General features: G+C 45.8%; 1 protein-coding gene across 1 annotated transcript; it reads left to right on the forward strand.

Moving 5' to 3' along the window:
* Positions 1-25123, forward strand: LOC104023341 (synaptotagmin-like protein 2). The gene is made up of 16 exons (XM_009477151.2): positions 1-135; positions 2443-2594; positions 7555-7648; positions 9174-9273; positions 9448-9541; positions 10165-11265; positions 12601-12699; positions 14756-14847; positions 15313-15414; positions 17352-17521; positions 18341-18443; positions 19102-19263; positions 19999-20077; positions 20670-20769; positions 21780-21985; positions 23714-25123. Exons 1-16 carry the CDS (start codon positions 35-37, stop codon positions 23857-23859), a joined length of 2901 nt encoding a protein of 966 aa, XP_009475426.1. The 5' UTR covers positions 1-34; the 3' UTR covers positions 23860-25123.

Consider the following 25123-nt stretch of genomic DNA (forward strand, 5'->3'; position numbering starts at 1 on the left):
GCTGTCTGAAGAACTGAAGAAGATTGCAGGGAAGATGTTGGATTTGAGCTTCCTGACCGAGGAGGAGTATGAGAAGCTGATGAAGGTTCTGCAGAGAGATGCAGAGCTGAAGAAGAAGGATGGGGATCGCATCAGGTGAGGGAGCGTGAAATAACAGCAGGACGTGAGCTTCCTCTGGGGGGATTTTTTTACTTCTTTTAGAGAGGAAAGAGTGTGTGTGTGTGCGTGCACAACAAGGAGAGATGCAGGCTGCAGCAGTGCTGTCGCTTCTTGCTCAGATCCTGACGGATCTTTTCATTGCACCTCCTGCTTTCTCAGCTATCCTGCTGTCGCTGTTGTCCTCTCTCTGCAGGATTGCAGGGCTGGACGCTCCTTTTGAGTTAATCAGCAGCCCTCAGAGACGCCAAGGGAAATCATCCCTTTCCTGCTCTGGGGAGGAAGATGCTGATTTCTCGGTGTCAGAGGTCCGAGCAGGGGAGTAGCCGCTACCTTGTTTTCCTCGCTCAGTAGCACAGAAATCCTGTAGAGTGTTTTAAAATGAGACTTTACATCCCCATTTCTGCTTTGTGTCCCTCCGGTGCTCTTCGAGGTGGGTGTGTGTGCAGGCAGAGAGGGGCAGTGAGAGGCTATGTGATCTGCCAAAGGTTTGCAGGAAGCCGTTTCAGAGCCAGGAATTACTCTCAGTTCAGCTCACTTGCCACTGGCCATCCTGGAGCTCAGGTCTGGTTGATCGGGATTGCTTGTTGCTGCTGTCACTTTTTAAATGCCAGCCATTAGACCATCTGGGTTGACAGTGTGCACCAGGCTCAGGAAGCTGGCACCAGACTCTCCACGGCAAGAAATGAGTAGTTCAGTGAGTGTGGATGGCACTGTGCCAGTTTACCCCTGGTAAGGATGTGAGTCTTCGACTTGCTGTTGAGCCAAAAAAGAGTAAGCCCCATGTAGGAGGGATGCTCGAGGCTTGAAGGGGGAGTGGGTAGCTTTGCAGCAGGCTCCGGGCAGCATACCTGCCCCGGCCTCTGCTCGGGGGTGAGAGCTGGGGAAACAGAGAGCTGGTGGTGGCACACAAGCAGATTGGGCTGGAGGTGTACATCTGCATGCTCTTGTATCTCCCCTGAACTGAAACAGGGTTTCAAAAAGATTTTCTCTTTTCTTTTTCTGAAATGCAGTACAATTTCTGCTTTGCAGTGGAGATTTGGGGAAAAGTGTGTTTGGATTATTTCAGTATTGTTTCACTTCTCTTTGGAAGCCATGGCACAGAAGGCTTTCATTGGGAGCGGAGTGAGTTAGATCCTGCCCGGGCTGGTGCCCGGTGTCCCGTGCTGTCAGTATGGCTATGTGCAGTAAGACCTTTAGTGCAAGTGTGGACGTTTGGCTCCAACACAATCTGCCTGCTGGGTGAAATGAAGTCAATGGCATTACACTGATCTGGTGTCAACAGGATTAAAATACGTTCCTACATCTCCTCTGGCCCAGCACCTCGAGACCCTCACGGGGGCGGATGCAGCCCTGATCTAGATGGGAGCTGTGCAGCTCCCTGGCTGCCAGTCCTGCTGGGTCCCCAGCACTGCCTGCAGAGGCTTGAGCTCAGCTATCCCATACCTGCTCCCTTCTGGCCTTTAGGCAGCCAAATGTGACCCTTCAAGGCTCCCCGGCTATCTGAGGTTTTGCCCCCTCTTCTTGCTGAGAATCGGACTGAGGTGGGAGTTTCCTCTGGCCTCTCAGGTCTCGCCGGGACCCCGAATTGTGGTGAGCTGTGGGAGGCAGTGCCAGCAGAAAGGCAGCTAATTCAGCAAGCTGTGGTGTAAAAACAAAATAACCGGAGGAGGGTTAAAAGTACAGGTTGGCAAACAGCGCACTGAGGGGTTTAGGTGCCAAAAACCAGCCCTGGGTGTGCCGGAGCGAGTTACAGTAGAAGCTGTGCTCAGGAAGGAGAGCTAACTGTTTGAGTGCCAAAATCGGCATGGCAGGAGGAGCAGCGTCTGGGGAGAGTGCTGCAGGGACAGGTTTCCCCCCTAAATAACATGATTGATTTCCATGGTTTGTATCAGATTTGATCCAAAGGGCTTTGCCACTCATAAAGGGATTAATAGACAAATAAAACAGAGAAGTGCAAGACCTGCAAACAGCCCCACCCTTTCCCAAACCCTCAGGGCTGCAAAGCAAATGGACAGATCTCCTTGCCAGGTGACTCTGATTTGGATTTGTAAAATTTGGAAGAGGTGAAGGCCTGTGTTTACAAGGTGCTGTTCCCATTTCAGATAAAGAATAAATGAACTTTTGTTTTAATGCTGGTTTGGCCCATGTGATTGCAGAGAGTAATCTCTGGATCCTTTGTAGTACCAGACTGGTGAACCGTACGGACAATTATTACGAAGGTAGCTCAGGGGAAGTCGAAATCTTGAGATCTTTTTGGTGTGTAATGTTCTCATTGACTTTCAGGCGGATACAAGGCTCCATCAAGGATGAAAAGAAGAAGAAGTTTGTGACAGGTGAATGGTTTTCGGAAGTGAAGGCAAAACGGTTTCAGGAAGACTTAGAGGGGCCAGATCTACTTCGGGCATCGATTAGAAGGAAAAAAGGCAAACTAGAAAGTAAGTACGTTAGTGTGCATCTTAAGAAAGCAAATTGATGTACCAGAAAACAGTGGTCAAGTATGGGGGTCTCCCTGTGCTGGGAGCCTGTTGGGGACCAGCCTTTGTGTTGTGATAAGGGGATACTCAGCTAAGCTTTCAGTACTAGAAAAATATACCTGCTTATCAAAATCAGGGCCCAAAGAAAAAATTACAGTGTGGCAGAGGATGAAGGCAAAAGCTGTTTACCAGCTATGTGCGGTAAATGCCTTTTCACTACTTCAGCTTCTTTCTTCTGGAACGTCTGTTTGTCAGAGGTCACCGGTGTCATTTCTTGTCATAGAAGCAAGAAGGGAAAGGGGTGATGTAGGGCAATTTCTGGCATCAAACTGATATGTGTGGGTGAAACACCCCCCCAATTCCTAGAGCGGTCTGACAAAAACTAACAGCCGGCTGCTTTTGCAGGCCTCCAGGGTGGTGGGGTTTGTCACATCTCTGCAAAGGGAGGGGGTGCCTCTCTTCTCCTGGCAAGTATTTGCCCACTGTGAGAAGGGAATGATGATCCATGCCTAACTTTTTACATGGGAATAATTCCAAGGCACGACGTGGTTTTCAAAGTAAAAAGGGCTTTGGGGCCAAGTCTGAACGGTACCCAGGCTGCTGTGCCGTAGCAAGGGTATGTCTGGGACCATGTGCTAATTCGAAGCAGATGTATTGGGTGTTGTTTGACATGCAGGTGAACTCTCATGGTGGTAAGTAAAACAGATCAAATCAGATTTGTCAGCTCAGGGCAGAGAAGAGAAGAGATCAGCCCCATGTGAAACAAGCAGGACTGTGCTTTGAGTCCAAATGTAACCAGCCTGGAGCTGGCACTTCGTGCTGAACGTTTGTGCAAAGCAGAACTGGGGATGATTCACATCCAGTCCTCAACATGAAGACAGGCCAACCGACTCCTCAGCAGGACTGTGGGACCGCAGCCCAGTCTCTCACAACGTCCTTGATTATTTGTCAGGGTGGGTAATCGCAGATACTCAGACATGGCTGGTGAGTTACTGGCGGCCGCTCCTCTGGGGAAGCCATAGCCCTGATGGGCAGCTCTAAGCAAAGTCTACCACGGTCCCTAAGATAAGGACCCTATAACTGGGCTCTGTTCTTTCACAATAAAGACTACTCATAGATAAAGAGTTATCTTCCATCTGTCCAAAACTCAAATGTCATCTCCACCAGTTCAGCCCTTTTTGCTGGGCCCAGCTGCCCATTCCTGCTGTGGGGTAGCAGCAGTATAGGTCACTCCTTTGTTTGCTGGGCCTCATTGGCCAGGATATCTCTGTAACATTAATTGCCTGCGCTCAGTATACCACTCTTAGCTCCATTAGACGCATTAGACACTTAGACACATTCTCAAAGCTAAACGCTGGCTATGGACTTCACTAACTGAGCGCCTCATTTTCTTTTTGCTTTTTACTTACCCTTGACAGCTCTCATAACTTAGCATAGATTCATTGGAGCCTCTGATGCACAACTGGCCCATCATATTTCATATGAAGTTGCTTTTATCCTTGGTATTAAGGATTCATGATGTCATTAAATTTACTATTTTATCATCCCTCCAGAATGCTAAAACATATAAACCCTTTTCCAGCTCGACAGAGTTGCTTGGCCATTTCTGCAGAGCATGTTCTGCTTTTTGAGGATGTGCATTTGTGCTTGCACCCTCTTTGCACGAAGAGAGACGCTTCAGCAGCCCCTCTGCTGGGGTCCAGGTTGGGCGGATGCTCTGTCGTCTGCAGCCCAGCCAGTAGCCAGCAACGAATGGGATTCGTCTGCCTTTTGCCTTGCCAGGGGCCTCAGCACCCTTAGCTTGCAGCCCATTTCAGGAAAGCAAAATTTGAAGTACTGTTGGTTTTAGATTTAACTTTTACTGCCAGTGTGCACGTATGAGGTGTGGTCTCAGATTATCATCTGAAATAATCTCTTTATTAATATAGCAGTAATATGTAAGTTATGTCTTTGCATGTGCATTACTTGACTAATGCTGTTAAGAACGAAGAAGCAAATCTTACTAAATTGCTATAGTAATTATGTTTAGATCTAGCCCTCTATTTCTTTTTCAACTTTTTTTCTTCCCTTTCTTTATCTTTTTCTGTTCTCAGACTTATTTTGGTAAAGCACGGGTATAACGTGACTTTATTCCTTCCTCTTACTTTTCCCACAGCACTGGTTGAGGATCAAGATTCTGTAGCTAATATTTTCACCTTGCTGTTGCCTGTTGCCTGCTCAGCTCCTGCAGTGGTCACTGTATAGATTGCCTCCCTTCACACGTGAGGGCAAGTGCTTCTCTCACTGACTGGGCAGCAAGAGTATTGCACCAGTGAGAGCAGCACTTGGCCCATCAGGGAAGCCGTGCAGCTCATGTTCGATCTGCAGTAGTTGAGATAAAGGCCTTTGCTTGCCATCTTGACACCTTTTTTTCTTCTCCTGGAAAGGTCAGAGTCATACACCTTCTGTCAGCTTTCAAGGTGATGAAGGGGTGTGTGTTCATTTAGCCAAATCAATGTAACTTGTTCATGACTCCAGGGCTTTTAATCCTGATTTAAGTCTTTGATGACTGTGTTAGGGAGTGAAATGAGAAAATTCCTGCATAGAACAGCCCCGCTGAGATAATTGCTGGCATTCCCTTTGCATGGTAAACTGGGCTGCGGAGGGGTGGAAATTCGTGTCTGCACAGGAAAATGCCCAGTGACCTTTTCTGGAGGAGGGTTTTAACCTTCAGGAGGGAGAGTTGCGTGGATCCCTAAGGGTCTTCACAGTTGGTATGGATTGTAATAGAAAACACTAGTAATCGGCAGTAATATAAATCTATAAAATAGATAGATATCCTGTATTTAAACTACAGCCTGCAGAGGAGCACAGATGGATGAATTTGGTAATAACTTCCCCTTGAGCTTGTGTGCAATGGATGAGAGCTAAAAATCGTCTAGGAGAGAGACCATTTTATCCACCCGCCGAGGCAAGTCAGCCCCAATGGCACGGTTAGCTGTGCTTTCCCCAAGTTGAGTGACTTTGTTTTAAAGTGATAGGAAATGAGTAAAGCAGCTAAAGTGTTAGAGCAGGAGCGGCTGTATACATATGTATATAAATATGTATGGACAAGTTAAACTGGTCAGACCACTACTAATTTCTGTTGGAATTTGCTTCTTATTCTGTCTCATCCTAAAGTTAGCAAGGGCATTTTGCTCGTTTTGATGGATTATAATGTATGAATAACCTATTTGTTTGTGGTTATAGAAGCCAGGTATAGCTGTGTCAGTGGCTGAGCCATTTTGAAGGACAGTGATTTGGATGGGAGAGAGCGAACACCTCCCGCTGCCTCTGCCAGCCGGGAGGGGGGAGCTCTGTCTGAGGGGGAAGCATCAGTGAAAAGCAAATATGACGCGATGCCTTTGGAAGTGGAAGTCAGGTGAGAAATGAATGCAGTCGTTGGTTATCAAGGTCTTTTCAACCATGACAGGCAGAGGGAGAACGTGGGAGCTCTGTGTTTGGTTTCTTTGCTTCCAGAGCAGCCACCTGCTGGCATCTCCCTCCCTTGGGTCTGGAGCAGAAGAGGAGGACGTGGCTCACTGGATAAATCAACGCTCCTCAGTGTGCCTTCCCATGCCGGCACATGATGTGGCCTGCACGTGCCACCAGCCATGCCACAGCTTGTCTCTCCCAAAACGAAGCTCAGTGATGCTTTTTGCACATCAACGCTTACATGGACAAAACGCGGTCCCCCTCTCAGAAACGTGCTCTGTAAAACCCGCTCGTTCTTACACAACCAGACTCCTGTCTTCCAGCAGGAGTGGCTCCCCGACGTCCCGCTGCTGCGGGAACCATGGGGCCACCCAGCTGCCATCTCATGCGTGTCCCAGACGCCTGGTCCTAACACAGACAGCCCCGAGCAACGCCTGCCGTGGTCCCCTGCGCCGCAGGGCCAGGCACTGGACGGGGAGGAAGAGTTGGGACTGCGGCATTTTTCTCCATGGGGATGCACAGGCAAGGGGGAATGATGCTCCACCTTCAGATATCCCTGTTATCCGCAGGGACTGTGCCGATGCTGGATGGCACCACATGGGCAGCACCAGCGTGACATTGATATCACAGCCCGTCCATAGGACTGATCTGCTCTTGGGCTTAGTGCAGTTTTCTAAGCAGATAACAAGCGAGGCTATATTATTTAATGTCACATCTGAATCCTCTGAGCCTCTGATTCTATTGTATTGTGTAATGAAATATATCCTAAAGAGATTTGGCAGTTCTTGTAACAGGTAGATTTACTCTTTAATATAGACCTAGCTGCATGTGAATAAATATGTGCAGATCTTGTTGACCAGACTAGTTTTTCATCGCTGTTTGAGGGTTTAATCCTTTTGGTTTTGCAGTAGGAAGAAAACTTGTTTGCCAGCAAAATGTCTAATGCGACTTTATACCCTGGCAGGCTGCTCTAAAGGTTACCGTCTTCTATTGTTTTTTCTTTAGGGTCTTTGAGAGCTTAGAAGACATAGCTGAGCCTTGTGCCAGTAAAAAACCCAGGGATCTCCTTATTAACTGTATTGGCCTCCTCCTTTGTTTGCCAAGATCGGATGACTTTGAGTCAAAACAGGAAATGGCTGAATTTAAATCCTGGAACGGATTAACTTTATTGACAGTCGTGGCAGTGTCCCGCGAAGGTTTCCAGGGATGTGACAGCTCCTGGCAGCTCGCTTTGGCCTCTGGGACCCCTGGGGTCCGGAGGTGCCTTTGCTGCGTGGGGAGTGCGGGCGACACTGCCCCAGGGCCTCCCCCGTCTGCGGGGGCAGCGGGCAGAGCCATCTCCTCTTAAATCCGCAGGGTTTGTGCTGTGGGACTCATTTAACAAGCCTTTTCTTTCCTCAAATAAAACACGCCGACCATTACAAGTTTAAATAAATGTCGTTTCTCGATTGTCTCTGTTATATTACAGATGAGGCCAGTGAGCACATCCATATGGGTCTGGAAAGCAAAGCTGTCCTGAGTCCTGCCTTCCCCAAGCACGCTGCTGGTGCAGGAGAGGAGAGGTAACCGCTGCTGCTCGTGCAATGCTCTGGCTGCTGCTCTTCTGATGAAAATTGAATGCTACCCATTAAATCCTGGTCTTTAACTGAGTTTCCAAGACTGTATAAGTAATAGGTTATATAGGATATTTTTAAAATCCTTTTTCCAGGAATTGTCAGAATATCAATCTTCCCCTAATACCTAAGTGCTAATGTGCTTATCCCAGAACGTCTTTTCCTGCATGATTTGATAAGGGGTCAGTAAAATGGAAATTGTCTCTAATGTCAGGATATTCCGGCTAGTTTTTCAAAGTAATTATGGTTTTATTTGTTTAATTTTTGCCATGGAGCAGCACTAGCAAAATGAACTGTTTGAGGAAACTGCTCATTTCCTGCAGGTGCCAACCTCTGTGCCCAGTGCTCAGGACTCTCCATCAAGGCTTGGTAGGATTTCACGTGGTGCTGACTGAGCAGAAACACCCGCTAAAAGCACTCCAATGAGCAAATCAGTGACCTCGCTCAGTATTTGTGGGCCATGGAGAAGCCATTAAAATATTCACATATTCATTCATTGTTGCTCCCATCTCATTTGCATATTTTTGTCAGCAGAATGAGGAATCACTTTTCACAGGTGGTAATTGCTCCAGTTAAATATTAAATATGGGCCTTGACACTTCCAAACCTCTTGCAGCTGATCATTGGATGTTGCTTAATGAAGGATCCAGAGTCAGCAAGCCCGAGATGCTCCTGCTTTATCAGCACAGCAGTTGTCCTAATGGTTTTTTGGGGGGTTGATTAAATCCTGAAAAGCTTGCTTTGTTTTTCTCATTCAACCCTAAGCACAAAGGATTGTCATCTGAAATCTCACCAGCTTGACTGCTGTTCTCCATCCAGAGAGCAGCCACCACTACACACTCCCAAAGATGGTAGAAACAGTCAAGTAAACTGCCTGTGATATGTGTTTCTTCCGTTTATTTACCAGGCAGTTAGTAATTAACTTATATTCCAAGCATGAAGATTTATACCCTGTGCTATAGGTTTGCCCTAACTATTGTTGTCATAATCATTCCTGTAGTTTCTAAATCCTCCATCAATCTGGTTATGAATTGCTATGGCCTGAACTGGGAGGTGTGCCCTGTTCCTTCCTGGGCCATAGCACGGAAATGCGTCTCCCTCCTGTGTGGCTCTTGGGCTCTTCTGGCACTGCTGCGTCCTGTGTTTTTCCCTATGGTTTTCTCCCAGAAGGGGAAAGTCTGAATAACTTAGAAGTTGACACCATTGTTTTTGTTGAGCAAGTTCTGTACTGACTGCAGTGGGACACTCATCCGTACTCCAGGCCATTTAAAATGTTCCCCAGTCCTTCCAAGAAGTAATGGAGAAAATAAATGAAGGCACCAGCTCTGGGCAGCCTTATATCGGGCTGGGTCAGTAGATAAAAGTGGCAAAGTAGCTGAGCAGAACTGAGATGATGTTGAAGACTGCCTGATCACTGTACCAGGCACATCACTACCACTGATCTCCTTGCTCAGGTGTTTCTCCTCTCCCACAGATCCAGCACACCTGCTCTTGATACCGCAGAGGAACGTAAAATCTTGCCAAAACCAAAACCGAAGCCGAGACTTCCAGTCCCGCCATCGGCATCACACAAGGTAGTATAGGCACAGCCTCTGCGCTTTGTTTTGTTATTCCTTGGTCCTTCATATGGTCTGTACCTACTGGCGGGGGCTCCACAGACTGCCTGCCCTAGTGTCTCTGCTCAAATAAAATACATTTTTCCAGTCTTGCCAGTTTATATACACTGATAGAGTTTGTTTTCCATTCAGAGATCCAGTATACATGATGTCTCTTCCTCAGAGAGTGACACTGGAACAAGTCCATTTGTGGCTGCAACAAACAGCTTGCATTTGTCTAGAAAAGGTAAGGTTTTTGTTCAGTGAGCCATTGGCATTTTTGTTATTCAACATTAAACACCAAGAGACGAGATGTGTTTTTGTGTGTGTACAAATGAATAACAAAGAGTATTTCTTACCTTGGCATGTAAGAATGGGCTGCCAACATTTGTATGAATTATGCCCAAGGCAGCAGGGACCAAGAAAAAAAAATCCAATTACTAAAACTTCTCCTGGCTCTCAGTATGTTTTAAACTGAGTGCTTGGCTCACAACTCCTTAACCCACAGATCCAAGTAACCTTCTCTTTCCTGCTTTGAATGTATAGTGATTTTTGGTACACAGCAAATAGCCAGTAGGAAAACTGCCAAACTGAAAGCAAAGCTGCAAACAAATCCCCAACTCACAGCAACAATTTAGAGCTCGGTGGATTTTTTCCATGTCCTTTGCAGAGAGAAGGGCTGGGGTTTTCAGGGCTTTCTTCAGATGGAAGGAGGCTTGCTAGAGTCTCAAAATGGGGAAGAATTAGGAACATATTGGTGGTTTCTGGAAACTCCCTCTGGCTTCCTTTTGAGAAGCTGCAGCCCAGATCTTCCAGGGAAATACGATGTGATGTGGTGGGACAGGCTGTGAGCATTTGTTGTCGTTGTAGGTCATGGAGTATCTCCATTGCCCACCAGGCTTTCAGAGGATGCTGTGCCTCAGCCCAGCAGTGCAGCTGGCGGAGAAGCTGTCGATGGGGCAAAAACTCCACCCGAAGAAACTTACGCTCCCAGCAAGATACCAGTTAAGAGGAAACCAAGCAGAACTTTCCCCAGATCTGAGCAGTTTGTGAATCCCATGGGGCCCACAGAGAACAGCCTTGCAAATAGAAAGCTGCTGGCAGGCCCCAAACCACTGACCGCAGAGGGGGAAAGCAGCCAGGCTGTGAGGCAGGGTGGCAACTATACAATCTCATCAATGAGTAACAAAGAGGAGGATATCGGCCTTGATCGTGAACACTTCAAGAACTTGAAGAACTTCTGGGAGAAGGGAGCGGACTCTGTGACAGTGGGAAACATGCTGGAGGACCCGAGCTCGGTGGAGGCAGACGGTAGGCAGTTCAAGCTGTGCCGCTCACTCTCTGTGCAGTCTGGGCAAGGCCAGAACACCGAAGAAAAACCTGGCATCTTCACCAAAACAAGAACCCCCTACAAAAGGACAATAACCTTGTCTTCTAGCGAGGAAGAACCAAGCTATGTAGCCCCTGCGAGGAAGGGCTCGGTTTCCGTTGTTCCTAGGTCCACGTATGCCAAGAGCAAAGGCAGCCTCGTTACAAGAAATAACTCACTGAGTGAAAGCAATGGGAAGCCGCTGGTGCCAGAGGAAGAGAAGGCGGCACAGCGCTGCTCCAAGAAATCCAGATTGCCTGTGCGAGCGCCTTCCGTCAAAATCGAGTCGCCTACCAAAGAAGTGTCTGGCAGCACGTTTGAGCCAGAGACGCCTACAGATGATTTTATTGTGGCAGAAGAGTGCAAGCAGGCAGTGAATTCCCTGATGAACAGGGTGCAGATACTGATCGAGCCTGTGCCTACAGATGGTGAAAGCGATGATGAGAAAGAGGAAGGATCTGATTTGGGCACTCACGACAACATGGAAATAAATGGAGAGCTACCTGAGGAAAAAACGTGTGAGTCTTCAGACAGGCAAACGCCCGGTGAACCAGCCAGAGAGAGAGAAGCCATTCAGGGAACAGACTCAGCTGTTTACTCAGGTACTGACGGCTGTAACTGCACCCTGTGAAATCACAATAGCGAATCATCCCTAAGCCTGCTTTCTTCCCTAGCCCTTCTGCATTTTGCACATTTTTGTCATTTGTCCATTTATCCTATATTGCAATTTGTGCAGAGTTAGCATGTGTCAAACGTGTTTAGCAAACAGCTCTGGAAACAAATGCTGTGTAGCACGGTGCAAGTGTAAAAGGGAGCAGTGCCATGTTCCCTTGCCTTCCTCCCCACTACCAGCCCTCGTGCCTTACCTGCAAGCACCTCAGCTTGGGACAGCCCTCCATTTCTTTAGTGCTACCTACAACAGGTCACGGGAACTTACTTTATTTTATTCACTGGGAAGACTGTACTTCCTTCAAATGTGGGGCTGGAGGAATTGTTTGTGGTGGTAGAGATAAGTCTGACACAAATAGAAGAAATAAAGTGTGAAGCGAAGTGTTTAATAAGTACGTAGGCTGTTAGGCTGCCTTGATATAGCCACTGGATGTCAGTGTTTAAATGACATTTTGGGAATCCACAAGTGAATTTGGATATTAAACTGCAACCAGAGTGACTGAACAAGGAGTCTGAGTTTTCTGGGTTCTGATACCATCTTCTCAACCATGATGATGCCAGTAATATTACCACTTTATCGGTCTCTCTCTTGGTTTGACGGGCTCTTGTAATGACTGTTAATATGAGCAAAAGTTATTGTTAATTGCAGTCCCTTTTACATGTGGGCTGTGATTGCCCACAGCTCTGCTCTCTGCGAAGCAAAGAGCTAGGAAGAGAGAGCTCGCTGTCCTCTTTTTCCAAATTTCCTGTCCTCATGTACCTCAGTAAGACCTGTTTGAGGGGATTTTCCATAGACTCGTCTGATTTTGATTTTTAACTGTGTCATTTCTTGGCTTATTTCCTACCTCTTATAACACTTCTATGAAAATCCTGAGTTACACTTCACGTAAACATAAAGATTTCCTTTCTATACCAGATCATTCTTACATTTCTCAGGTTTTATACCTTATTATTATATTAATTTCAGGATGATATTAGCAGATGGCTGTGTTTCACTGGAAGCTCTTTGCAAGCGCTGGTCTGTTTTAGGGACTGGGTTAATCTAGTGTTTACATTTCCCATCATAGTGTGAAGAGATTTTCTCAGGGAGAAATATTACAGCACACTGAAGATTTGAAAGCAGCCCTGTGTAATGTAACTGCAATATGCTCTAAGCAGAGTGAACAAGCCAGGAGAGACGCACACACACACGCGTGCTTGTTGACACATTGCCCATTTGTGTGTGTTTGTTTATTTACCATGTTGATTTGGCTTTTCATGTATTCCAGAGGAAGATGGGGATCATTCTCCTGCCGCTCAGGCGTTGGCCCGAGCAAATAGCCTTAATCTTGCAAAGAGCATGGTGAACATTTACACAACCACAGAGAGTGAGTAAAAACATCTTTCTTTCTCCTTTTTGGTTTACATTCCCTGAAGGTAATATATTATGCCTGAGTTCTGCATCCCTGGTGCTGCTGTGCATGTACCAGGCAAGGAAAATGACATATTGTTTCATCATCAAATTAGAGAGCTTACAGTGCCTAAAATTTAATTCAGAGCAAGGAAATTGCAGCTAGATTGATGGTACATTACTCAGTGTCTTCAGCAAAAAACACAAGGGCTTCAAAGGGTTGGCAAGAAGCTTGTACCGGTCTCTCCTCTTCTCCCATCGAGTGCTGTGGGAGCTGCATGGCAGCCTGCGCAGTGGGTTAATCGGAGGTGCCAGAGCTTGCATCCAGCATGCGAGTCACGCCGCAGGCTGCTGTCACACGCTTATTGGGCTTGCGGTGCCCAGCCTGGGCCTCTCACCTCACCCAGAGCAGACCCCGTTTGCTGGCCCGATCTCCTCAGCTGCCAGCTGGGACATACGTTATGGTGGCAGTTTCTCCCTGAGAAACCAAGACAAGCTAAGGAGAAGGCAACCAAGAAAGCAGCAGCAAACCTGAAGAAGCCCATGGCCACAAAACCTGTCTGTGCCACCAAGAAGCCCAAGAAAGCAGCAGCCAAGGAAGGGAGCCTGAAGGAAAGCAGCAGCAGCCTGTGTGGCCAAGAAAGCCAATAAAAGTCCCCAAAAGGTGAAGACTGGCAAGCCCAAGAGGAGAGCTAAGAGCTTGCCTAAAAGCCAAGTGGTAAGGCCAAGGCTGCCAGGACTGAGGTGAGAAGGCTGGGAAAGCAATGCCTGGGGAAGGGTAAAGCTGCTTAGAGGAAACGATCAAGCCTGTTTGAGTAAGCCCAACCCCTGGTTATGAGAGGGAGGAGAGTCCCCTTCGGGGCTGTGTCGAAGGCAGCCTGCGGGTGGGGTGCGCTGCATTGCCCTGTGACTGTGGCCACCCCATCCGGTAGCCTCGTGCCAAGTGCATGCCCCATCATATGGTGCAGCCGCGTATGTCGTACAGCACCGTGGATCGAAGCTTCAGGTCCCACGTGCATTGCCATTCAGCGATGTGGTCTTCACACAGATGGCCAAGATTTTAGCCTCTTCTTATTAAAGCTTATTTAGAGCCACAAACTTCATCCTCAGAAACCCTCCTCTACAGAGTTACACCTACTTGTTTGCAGCATAACAAGTAGTCTGTGGAGAGGGCTAGATTTAATGCTTTGCTCATGTTTGGAAATAAAAATAGTAAATACTGAATGCATGGTAAATCATATAAAAGGTAAATCATATAAAAGGAAAATACCAAAGAAGCTTTTGGGCATTTTGAGCACTGAAGAATGTATCAGCATGGCTAACATGCTAAACAAGTGTGTGTATGTGCATGCGTGTTTATGCACATAATCTTCTAAAAACAAGTTCTTCTGGGGTGAAGACAGTCATCCTCAAAGGAGTTATTGAGAAAAGATAAAGGTAGAACCAATAGGTTTTATTTAGACATTTAAGCAGTCCAGTAACCATCTTTCTAAGTTGAGATGAAGCTTTCTGACTTTTTTCTTTTAAATATCAGGCTGTTGTCCACCTTTGTCTAGCAGAGTATTTGAGAGGTGTATGCAGTGGTGAAATTATAGGTATAAATATTTTACAGCTCTACTGTAAAGGGCAATATGCTATGAGATTAAAATGTGAGCATGTTTGGTTTGTTTGACAAGGAGGCAAATCTGTATGGTTTTAGTCTAAATTAAATCTACACGGAGAAAGTGATGCAAACAAGGTACACATCCTTAGGCTAGTAAGAGAATTAAATTAGTCACTAGAGGGAGTTTGCACACTCCCAAACATTGAATGAAAACACATTGAAAATAGCTTTGGGATGTTAGCTAGCGGTTTTTGTCTTGGGGAGGGTCAGCTTCAATGGCAGACGACAGAGACAGGGCAAGTGGGTGGTGCTCCGGTGCCTCCCACGAGCTTTTCCTCCTTCCTTGTGCCCTTAAACAAAAATGTGACTTTCTTATATTTTCCTGACTCTGACAAGATATCTTGATGCCTTTTTTTGTTTGTACCTACAGCATACAATAAACCTCATTTGATACCCCATCTGTTTCTTGAACCTGAAAGAGTCAAAGAGCTGAGCAGATCCTCTCCTCTCCTGTTGTCTGAGGTAGGCTAGGTGCCAGAAATGGCTGGAGTAATGTTCACAGCATCCCCTGAATGGCAGTCCGTTTCATGAGAATGTTTCTTCTGGACACACACAGTACTTGCTCTAGAGCATGCCTTGGTTACGTCATAAATAAATGAGAAAAGCCTTAAGAAAAAAGCCCCTCAAAACTGAGACCAACCCTTCTGTCCTGGAGGAGTTTCAGTGTTTCCCTCTGTCTCAAACCACACCATTCCGTGCCATTCCCAAGAGCCCAGGCGGTTGCATGCAGCGCTGTTGGGAGGCAGTTAATGATGACGTTCGCTGCCGGTCAGAGGGAATGCCTCTGGGGAGACTCCCTGCGCTCTCCTCCACTCTCCTAACCTGATCGCTGCTTAATGGGACTCTGCTGAGCTATTGGTTTTTCTCTGTAGTGTTGCAAAGTGCTCATACAGCAGAGCTTAAAGATGCTTGTTATTTTCTGAGCAGACTGAATCAGACACGGCTTCGGAAATCAGCTTCCAGTTTAACAAGCACAAAAAGACGCCTAGCATTGGCAGCCACTCGTCCGACATGGCATCTGTCTCCTCGGTAGGTATTTAACGCGTACATCTTGCTAGATAGGGTTTCTCAGTCGGATGCGGTGACACTGCATTTAGGCTGATACTGATGATGTGGCCTCCGGAGTATCCTGTTGGTTTCTGCATGGTACATTATTAAAAGAACAGTGATGGTTAATGACTTACTTGTGTTAAAGGAGTGTCTCCAGGTACCATCTCAAATTAGAGACCCACTGGGTCATTGTTAGACAAATTCACAGTAAGTGATAGCCCCCGCTCCGAAGTGCGGATGCTCTGAAGCCTGGCAGTGTGCAGGAGAGAGAGGTGGCCTTTTTCTGGGTGGGGAGATGAGGCACACTGCTATTAAGTGACATGTTTGTGGTCCAGCTCTGAGAGAGCTGGGACTGCAGACGAGTGCCCTCTGCAAGCTCATCCTTCGCTTTATCAGCAAATTCAAGGGAACTCAGAGTTGGACAGGAAAAGTTTGATGTAGAGGTTCAGCTCCTAAGGAGAGCTGAAAAGAGCTGAGTGTGTTTAGTTTAGCATTTTTAAAAGATTCCTTAGAGACAGTGTTCGGGGGGGGGGGGGGGGCTGCTTAGTCGTGCTTGAATTTGCTGTATTACTGTTATAGGTATCTCCAAGGTGTATATGTGAGATTTAAAGAACATATGTGAAGCAAAGCTGGTAGGGAGAGGTCATGAATATAGAAAAATATGTTAAAAAACCCCTTGAACTTTGGGGCACATGCGTCCTTCTCCTAGTCTGGAGAGTCTGGGAGCCATAAATGAGCCTTTTGTGTCCAAGTCACACCGGCGTTCTTGAAAATCTCGCTCAGGATTCTCTGCTGGGGTGAGTATCCTGATGGGATGGTAAATGCAGCTCCAAGGACTGACAGGAGATGTTTAGCAGGTTCCTGTAGGTTATAATAGAATGACATTTGGGACCAAAGGAAGCAGGGGAAGACAGAGAAGAATGGGGTTAATTACTAGGAAAGTTTTTTGATAAATGTTCATGACCGTACCACAGAGAAGTGCCAAGAGGTGTAATTATTTGCTTTGTAAACAGCATTAGCTTTTATGTTATCCCATCAGGAATCATGAGTGATTGGTGCGATAGAAAATTCTCTCATCTTTCTGGAGCTGTGTTTTGTTTCTGCTTCATCGCTTTCTACCACTGAAAGACAAAACCTTGAAAAAAGGACCCCAAGGCCTATGGGCAAATGCAGTTTGTTCTGGGAAAGCAAGTGACTCTTAGGTGCCTAGCTCCCGATTTATACCTGTAGAAATGTCATTTTGCTGTGCCTTTGTGGCAAGTAGATGCCCACAGGCTGTCTCTGGTGGGACAGTAGTGCTTCAGGACAGGGGTTATATCTGTTTCTGTTTTGTACAGCTCCATGCACATCGTGAGCAAGCAACAAGATAGTAATAGTTTTTCCTGTGTTTATGGTCTGATATGGTTCTTACTAGCCTATGTTAAAAATTGTTTGACAATTGTGTGACTATAGCTACCAGAGATAATAAGTTTCTATACAGATAGTTCAAGTTCTTTCAATATATTTCTTAATGATGAGACTGGGTCAGGATAGCAGCTGTTTGTACTGTAAGCATAGGGAAAGGGAAGAGACTTGTGTGGCCCCCCAGTAATATTTGACTCCGTTTCCTAAAGTTTTGGGATTTAGGGGTGAAAAATCATCTGCATTTACTGAGCATTCAGGAGAACCGTGCTTCTAAGTCCTGGTCTAGGATAGCACATCCTTGCGAGACCCTTATTCGGGTTCCCCAACCCTTGGTTGTCTGAGCACAGCTGCAGCTGTGTACCATTTTGTGTCAAGGACATAATACTACACAAGGACAGAAATTGCAGATTATTTCTCTTGGAATGCACTTTTCAGACTATCATCTTTGTCCAGAAACCAAGTCAGGAAGGTGCCTATTTCATTGACACTGACCTTGCTCTTCCACCTGGCAGGTGAGTGGCAGTGTGCTCAGTGTCTACAGCGGCGATTTTGGGAGTGTGGATGCCCAAGGTACCGTGGAGTTTGCTCTAGACTATGACGAGAAGAACCGGGAGTTCCAGGTTCATGTGTCCCAGTGCAAGGACTTGGCTGTTGTGGATGAGAAGAAAGGCAGATCTGACCCGTGAGTGACGCTTTGGTGCCTTGTGACTTCTACATTGCTGAATTTTGTGTTCTGGAGGATTTTTTTTTTCTTCTGTTTTCTGTTTTTAAACATTATGGTTTCTTTCTTCCTTCAGACTTCTGGTGCATGCTTACTGCTGGGACTTTCCTGGCTGATGGTTCTGGAGCCATTGGCATCAGTAAATATGTTGCCACAGACTTAAATTTGAACAGATTGAGAAAGCTTTGATCACTACAAAGACAGTTCCTGTTATCACTGGAATATGTTCTCTCTGCATCCATGTGAACCTTGAACTCCCCATGGCAAATACACTTTGGTAATAACTCTGGTGATGCAGACACATACCTATATGAACAGAAAGTTCATAAAGAAGTGCTGTTAGGGGCACAATGGTAGTTGTACAGAGGTTAGCGATCTCTGGTTTGAAAGATGATGAAAAGGAGCTTGGATTTGAACCCTGAGAGAGAGACTTAAAGACATTCCACCTCTTTCCTCCTCTCTAATTTCACCCTCGTTTTGAATGCACAGAGATGCTATAGTTATGGGCATTTCAGCAAATGGATATGTGGCCTTGCTGGCTTCCCACATTGCCTAGACAGCTGCCTGTTCTGAATGTTGGTGGCATCCACCCGTCTCCAGTGAGATTTATAACTTCACATGCAAGCCAAGTTAATATCCTACCACGTCTCTTAATTAGTTTTGCCTTCAAAGAGTCAACTCCAGTCTTTTGTTTCCATGTCACCGTTTACAAGGGTTGCCTGCTTATTGGAGCTTGGCGATACGGAACAATATCCAGCTGGAGTGTGTTTTCTTTTCCAGGTATGTTAAAACTTACTTGCTCCCAGACAAAGCTAGAATGGGTAAGAGAAAAACTTCAGTGAAGAAGAGGACAGTGAATCCCATTTACAACGAGGTGTTACGGGTAAGAACAAATACATGCTCCGAAAACCTGTGTTGTAGCAGGCACCCATAGCACATCAGGTCTGGAAAGATCCTACCACCTTGGCCAGGTTTCTTCGCCTGCCTCCTGCCAACGCTGCACTGCTCTTCCCTTGGGTTTGTGAGGGCAGAGATGTTAAAGGTTTCTCTGCACCCGTCTGTGTGGCACTCAAGATTTCTCTGTCAAAACTGCACGGTGATCTTTGGATGAGGCAGGGACCTGCAGCTTGTGCTGTCTTCAGCCAGAGCAAGGGGTGTTCTTCCCTTCCCTGGCGCACAGTCACAAGGCACAGGACTAGTAAGAAAGGTCTTCGTTATGTGATCTTACTCATCAAGGCATAGAGGATTATTTAACTATGTCCAGGCCTGTGTTAATAATTCTTGAAAGAATATTGGTTTTGCCCTGTGACAAATGGAGCGCTAGGTTTCCCTGTGCTTAGCAGAAGAGCTTTGTCAGGGTAGTAGTATCGCTGCAGGACAAAAAAAGAGATGTTCAGAGCGAGGCCAGCCCATTAGTGCATATGTGGAGTGGGTTTGAGTGTCTCAGTCAGAGCTTATTCAAGCTTTTGAGTAGTTTATTTCAGGTTGTGAAAGAAACAGAAGAAAAATTTGAACAACCCGACTTCTCTTTCTTCCTCTAGTACAAAATAGAGAAAATGGTATTGCTGATCCAAAAATTAAATCTCTCTGTTTGGCACAATGATCCACTGGGACGTAACAGTTTCTTGGGAGAGATCGAAGTAGACTTGGCCAGCTGGGACTGGAGCAACAGGAAACTCAACTGGTACCCGCTGAAGCCCCGAGTAAGTGCATCTCAGCTGCAATCCTGCTTCCTAGCCCAGCCCTGAAGCCTTTAGGGGTGGCAGAAGTCCTTCCCGACTCCTCTGAGGTCTTTGGGTGGAGCAGGACAACCTTCACTGTACCTAGGGAAGCGTAGTAAAACACCCACAAGCCCTGGACTCGTTAGTGCAGTATCCAGTGCTCTGAACACAGGCCTTCTCGGGTCTTATTTGGTGACTGATCTGTAGGGACACTTTAATAAATGTGATCTGACGCTAATCAACACAAACTCTGACATGACTTTGCCTCTCTCTCTACTCACATAAAGACCATTCCTTAAAAATAGACAGCAGAGTACTAGGTGATGCAGCTGAACATGCCTTGAGAGGTAAATATTCAGGTGCCACTTTTTGTAAAGCCTGTACAGCTTCCTACATGCTTCTGCGTTCAGAGGTCTGATTTGAGATCCCTTTTCAAAAAATAAAGGACATTTGTCTTTTAGAACTAAGATGCTTAATTATGTCCAGCTGGACACGTCTGGAAGGGCAGCCTTGCTCTGAATCCTCAGGCTTTTTGTTCTGAGGGACTGAGTTTGAGAACAAAGCCACAAAGAAAGGAGCGGCCCTGAGAACAGGCTGCCCCAGCCATGCAAAATCAGAGTTTGTCCATTTGTGCCCCTCCATTGAACTCAAAAGCTATTTGCCTTGCTATGTTTACACAATCCCTTGTTTAGTCAATCATAACTCTTTCTGTTTCAGAGCCTTTCTGCTGTTAACGGTGTGGATCATCGAGGAGTGATAAATTTGTCTATTAAGTATGTCCCTCCAGGAAGCCTAGGTAAAATGTGTTTCATGCATTAAGAAATATTGCCCATATGTAGACATGCAACTTGCGATGCCTCATCTGTTTCAGGGCTGGTTAAACAGTAATCTCATTAGAGCAAGATCTTAGAGATCAGCACAAAAGCATAACCAGCAGTGCTTGATAGCACTGTCTGCAGCCTACATCTGATTTTCACATCTGGATTTATTGGGAAAGTGTTGGGGAGAGAGGAAGGGCTCAACGACCTCAAACTCATCACCTGTTATGAGCACTGTGAGCACTGTAGGGTGCTGTGATGTGGCAGCAGCAACACACAGCCCCTCTCACTGTGGGGCACGCACAGGGTTGGGTTTGCCCAGCAGGTCCTTCTCCTTCCCTGTTTCAAAGCAGCACCACCACATTGTGTCCGGAGCCCTCTGCAGCTGCGAGTGTGACGGGGCTGGTAGTAGTGCTGTGGCACCCAGGCAGAGGGGTGCAGAGCTCGCGAGGGAGTGAGTACGCAGAGAAGTCACGTTGCTGCTCCCTCAGGTCCCTGGAGAGGAAGCCTGTCATTTTGCTAGCTATTGTAAGGACTGGCGCGACAGTTTTCTCTTCTCCTAAATGGCAGGTCCCAAGAATCCTCCCTCTGGCGAAGTTCACATTTGGGTCAAAGACGTCAAGGACCTGCTGCAGTTGCGTCCTTCTGGAGTTGACTCCTTTGTGAAATGGTAAGTGCATGAGCATGTTGGCTTTCATCCTGGGTCTGTGCCTCCACAAAGCGGTATGTTTTCTTCTCTTTTCACAGGCTTACCTAGCTGTGCCTCCGTACTGTAAAGCCTTCGTGTTGCATTGGGCTCTGTAGGGGAGATTTGCCCTTGTTATTCACTTGTGGCCAAATTAGGAAAATCCTTGCTGTGATAAAGCTCTTGGTCAATCATAGTCTGTGACTCACTCAGTGATTTGCCTCGATAACATCTGAGTGAGAGGAACAAGTGGGCTGTGCATCTCAGCCCAATGTGTTCACGTGAAGTTGTGAATTTTGCCTTGCATGCAAAGTTTGAGAATTTGTTAGGGACTCACCAAAACTGACATATAAACAGCTAGATCCTGCTTTGATCTTCTCCGGAATTTAGTATGTGCATGTTTTCTGCAGCCTGCAACATCAGTTCTCCTGTTATATGGGAGCAAGTGCTGCAAATATTCCAGAAAATAAAAAAAATCTTTTAAGGGAATTTTAAGATGTTTTCAGTGCTTTGAAGTGGTTTTTGTATATTACATATAATATTTTGTATATTTACATGGGTTTTGTATATTTTAAATCCTTATAGCGTTCTCCTGCAGAAAGGTTTGCTGCTCAAGAAGCCTAACTGACCATTTTGAAATGCCCTTTGAGGCATCTAAGTGATGAAAATTTATGAAAATAGAAATAGGTGAAAGTAATGTCTATTTTTTAATGTAAAATGTCAGTTTTCAAAAAAATTTGCCAAAAGCAGGAAATTTTAAGCAAGTACCCTCCTCCTGCTTTCTGAAAATGTTTGCTTTTAAAATGGATTTTCTTGGGGGAAAAAAAAAGTTTCGTATGGGAATTATGAACATTTCCCATTGAATTTCTTATGTTGAGACCCAATTCCTCCTTTCTTCAGAACTGAGGCTTGTTTAGACCGAGGAACTTCGTAGGAACAATTCAAATCTCAGGTGATACTCTAGACTACATGCTGTATTTTTTCTCCTCTCAAAGCTATGTGCTTCCAGACACCAGTAAGAAGAGTTACCAAAAGACGCGAGTCATAAAAAGAGACACAAACCCTGTTTTCAATCACACTATTGTATATGACGGCTTTCATACGGAGGATCTAAAGGATGCTTGTGTTGAACTGACTGTGTGGGATCATGAAAAACTTACCAACCATTTCCTTGGAGGAATCAGGCTGGGCCTCGGGACAGGTAAGCGATTTCCTTTACATTAAATGAATACTGTTACCGTATTGCTGAGCCACAGAGTACCATGGGAAGTTGCAGAGCATTTTCCTGTTGGGGAGAAACCAGGGATGGCGAGTCTCAGTAATTGGTGAGAGTCTTGGTACTGGCACTGTGTCTGGGATAGAAGGGGCTCTGGTACCATGATAGCAACCCTCTGTTCCCACATTTTCTGCCAACATCAGCTCTGAGGTCTGGCAAAACTCAAGAATGTCCTTCGGTCCATCAGAGAGTTTTCCTGCTGTTAGAGGAAAACAGGCTGCATTACAAATCAACTTTATATTGCTGCTCCTCCCAGGGAAGAGTGCTCAGAGATGAAGACAACTTGAATGCCATGTGGGACAGCACCACCTGGTGACTCTCTCCACGTCACCTCCTCCCCTGAAGTGCTTTAGTAGGAGAAATAACTAATATTTGAAAAACAGGGCGAGCTACACTAGTTGATCTGGTAGGTAATCAGTACTGAGAGTACGTCAGCTGGAATTAAATCACAAATTGGAAGAATGGAGTTGTCTGGGTGTAGACTAAGGTGTTATTGTTGGGGTTTTGTTTTTATTTAGACGATGTAGCGCTGAAAGACCTCAGCAGACGTGCCATTTGCTCCACTGGGAGACAGTCCCTGGGAGTTGATGGCATGAGGTTCCAGTTCAGACCTGTGCTTAGCTGGAAGTGTTTTACTTCAGTGGGGTTACTCATCCTTGAAGTTAGGAAAATTCCAATATTTTTAAGGCACAGTTGTAAAGAGCAGATGGGACCATCTCCCATCGTCCAGCTGTCCATCACGGAGGTTTGTCCCTCTCCAAACATCCTATCCTAGCTTTCAGTGTATCCTGTACCTAGGCTTTGACAGTTAGCATGTTCATCTTTGTATTTTTGTAAGTGGGATATCTCAGGTTTTCTAAACTATTTATTGTTAAGCAAGAGGGCTTTTTGAGAGATGAAAGACAAACAGAAGATTTCAGAATGCTGCAATTAAGGATAACTGTTCCTTGAGGGTATCGGGAAGAGGCTCGTAGTAGCTGGAAGGTCTGCCTTGCAGGTGCACCTATGTTCATTGGATTTGTTTGTGTGGTCTCTGTTTTCAATCTCTAACATGTCACCAGAAGGGTTGTGAACTATTCAGTGGGAAGTGGCAACAAGAATAAGCTCATAAGCAAGATGTAAAAATACCAACCCTAAGATAAGCTGCGATCCAAATTTAGACCTTTATCTCATTGACAAATAGTTGGCATGTGAAAATTTGGTTGAATAATTGACTTGGAATTAATGTACACCCTTTTCTGCTATCATATGTTTGATTCCTACACAAATGAAGTGTAGAGCAAGAGAATTTTGACAAATACCCCACCCTGTCCACAAGAAAATCTTTTAAGGGGAAAACCAAGCCTTTTAAACCTTCTTTACCATTCCGAAAGATGCAGAAAGGACTTGAGCCCAATATTATTTTCCTTGGCAGGTCATGTTCAGGGTTCTTGCATTTTGTGGCTTTTACAGAGACTTCAGTCTGAACTCTGGTGTAACATGGAGGTCATTAGCAGAAGAACAGGAGGTGTTTAGGGTGCAACTTGCTGAGGGGGGTTCAGCACTGTTTATGTTAAGATACTGCCTGCAACAGTTACACCCATTGAGTATTTTTGCATGGAGTAGAAACTCTTTGTGTAGCTCCCAACGTTGTAGTTTTCTTGTTCTTCACAGGTTTGAGCTATGGCATCGCTGTGGACTGGATGGACTCCACGCAAGAGGAGGTGGCCTTTTGGCAGGAGATGATGTCGGCTGCCAATGAATGGATTGAGGGATTGTTGCCACTGCGCTCACTGGCAGGGAGGAAAAAACTGAAATAACCTACCATTCGTGCCATAGAAAGGCTGAATGTGTTCATTAGAATTAGGAAGCTTCCTGCACCGAGGTGACAGAGACCATCCATGGGGCTGGCAAGTGTCAGGTTAATAAGGCAATTGATGGACAGCACTTTGGAGATGTTAAATGTTAAGTACTAATTCCCTGACAGCGGACATGGAAGATGCCAAACTGATGCTATACTTGATTTTGACCAGGAAGAAACTTCATCTGCCTTTTTATTTAATCATTTACATTCAGTATCCTTGCATTCCATTAAGCTCTGGGATGACTGGCAGAAGGAAAAGGAGATACAGATATTTTAATTTTTTTACTGTTTCTTGTGCGATGTTTTTTTCTGTGCAGAGATGTAGTTGTACTAAAGCAGCAGCATGGTATTATTCATATTTCCCTGCAAGTGGTACACTTTGTACTTGATGCAGAATTGCTCCAAGTCACCAGCAGCATGGTCTGAGAATGGGAGCTTTGCATTTGTTGCTGGTGACGACACGTCTCTAACGTGAGGAAAATCGAGATCCAAGGTGAATCTAAAAAAAAAGACTATTTGAAGCAGAAGATGAAGCAACTTGAGGAGGGTAACAATGAGGAATTCAATATATTAATTGCTTTCTGCTTTAATAAGAAAGAGAGAAGTGATGGTCCTGAAGCTAGTGGGATTTTGCAATGAGGGGCTGTTTTCCTAGCTTTCCCACAGGCTTCCTCGGTGACCTCAGGCAAGTTTCTCTATGAAAGGACAGTTTTCAGTGCAATATAAACTGAAGTGCTTGCCCAGATGTAAAATATGGTTACATTGCTAATGGGCCTAATCGCACCTTTGAAATGCCTTGTTGTGCAAAACATTTCAATATGAAACAGTGATGTAGGAAACAGTTTCATGTTAGCCTGGCACAACGGGTCAGGAAAGAAAGGTCCAAACCACACTGGAACGCAGGAGATGTTGGGAGGCGGTGGGAGAGGTAAGCAGGGAGCGAACGAATGCGAAGGGTGGCTGCAGAGCTACAGTTGCCTGGGGTGGTCTCCTGCCTCTGCGTACCCTGCTGCCCGTCCGTTCTTCCTTTCACCTGATGCCTGTCGGCGAGTTGTCCGTGGCTGGAATTTCGTTTTTGCCAGTAGCTTGCAAGAACTTTGCATCTGGCACGTTAACAGTGGCAGAGTGGCGTTGCGAATGCATTTTGAAATGCAGCTTTGTAATTTCTATTTTGGATGTACATATTGTGATTAAATAGAATGTTTTTCTTTAGTCATCAA

The sequence above is a fragment of the Nipponia nippon genome, unplaced genomic scaffold (genome assembly GCF_047370975.1).
Source record: "Nipponia nippon isolate SJK-2023a ecotype South Korea unplaced genomic scaffold, ASM4737097v1 scaffold_12, whole genome shotgun sequence".
NCBI classification, from domain to species: Eukaryota; Metazoa; Chordata; class Aves; order Pelecaniformes; family Threskiornithidae; genus Nipponia; species Nipponia nippon.

What these genes read in the sequence shown, in the direction of transcription:
- LOC104023341 (XM_009477151.2), top strand. Translation starts at nt 35, where the DNA reads ATGTTGGATTTGAGCTTCCTGACCGAGGAGGAGTATGAGAAGCTGATG. An exon ending in CATTTACACAACCACAGAGA is followed by an intron (nt 12,700 to 14,755) that starts GTGAGTAAAAAC and finishes TTGTACCTACAG; the next exon opens with CATACAATAAACCTCATTTG. An exon ending in ACATGGCATCTGTCTCCTCG is followed by an intron (nt 15,415 to 17,351) that starts GTAGGTATTTAA and finishes TCCACCTGGCAG; the next exon opens with GTGAGTGGCAGTGTGCTCAG.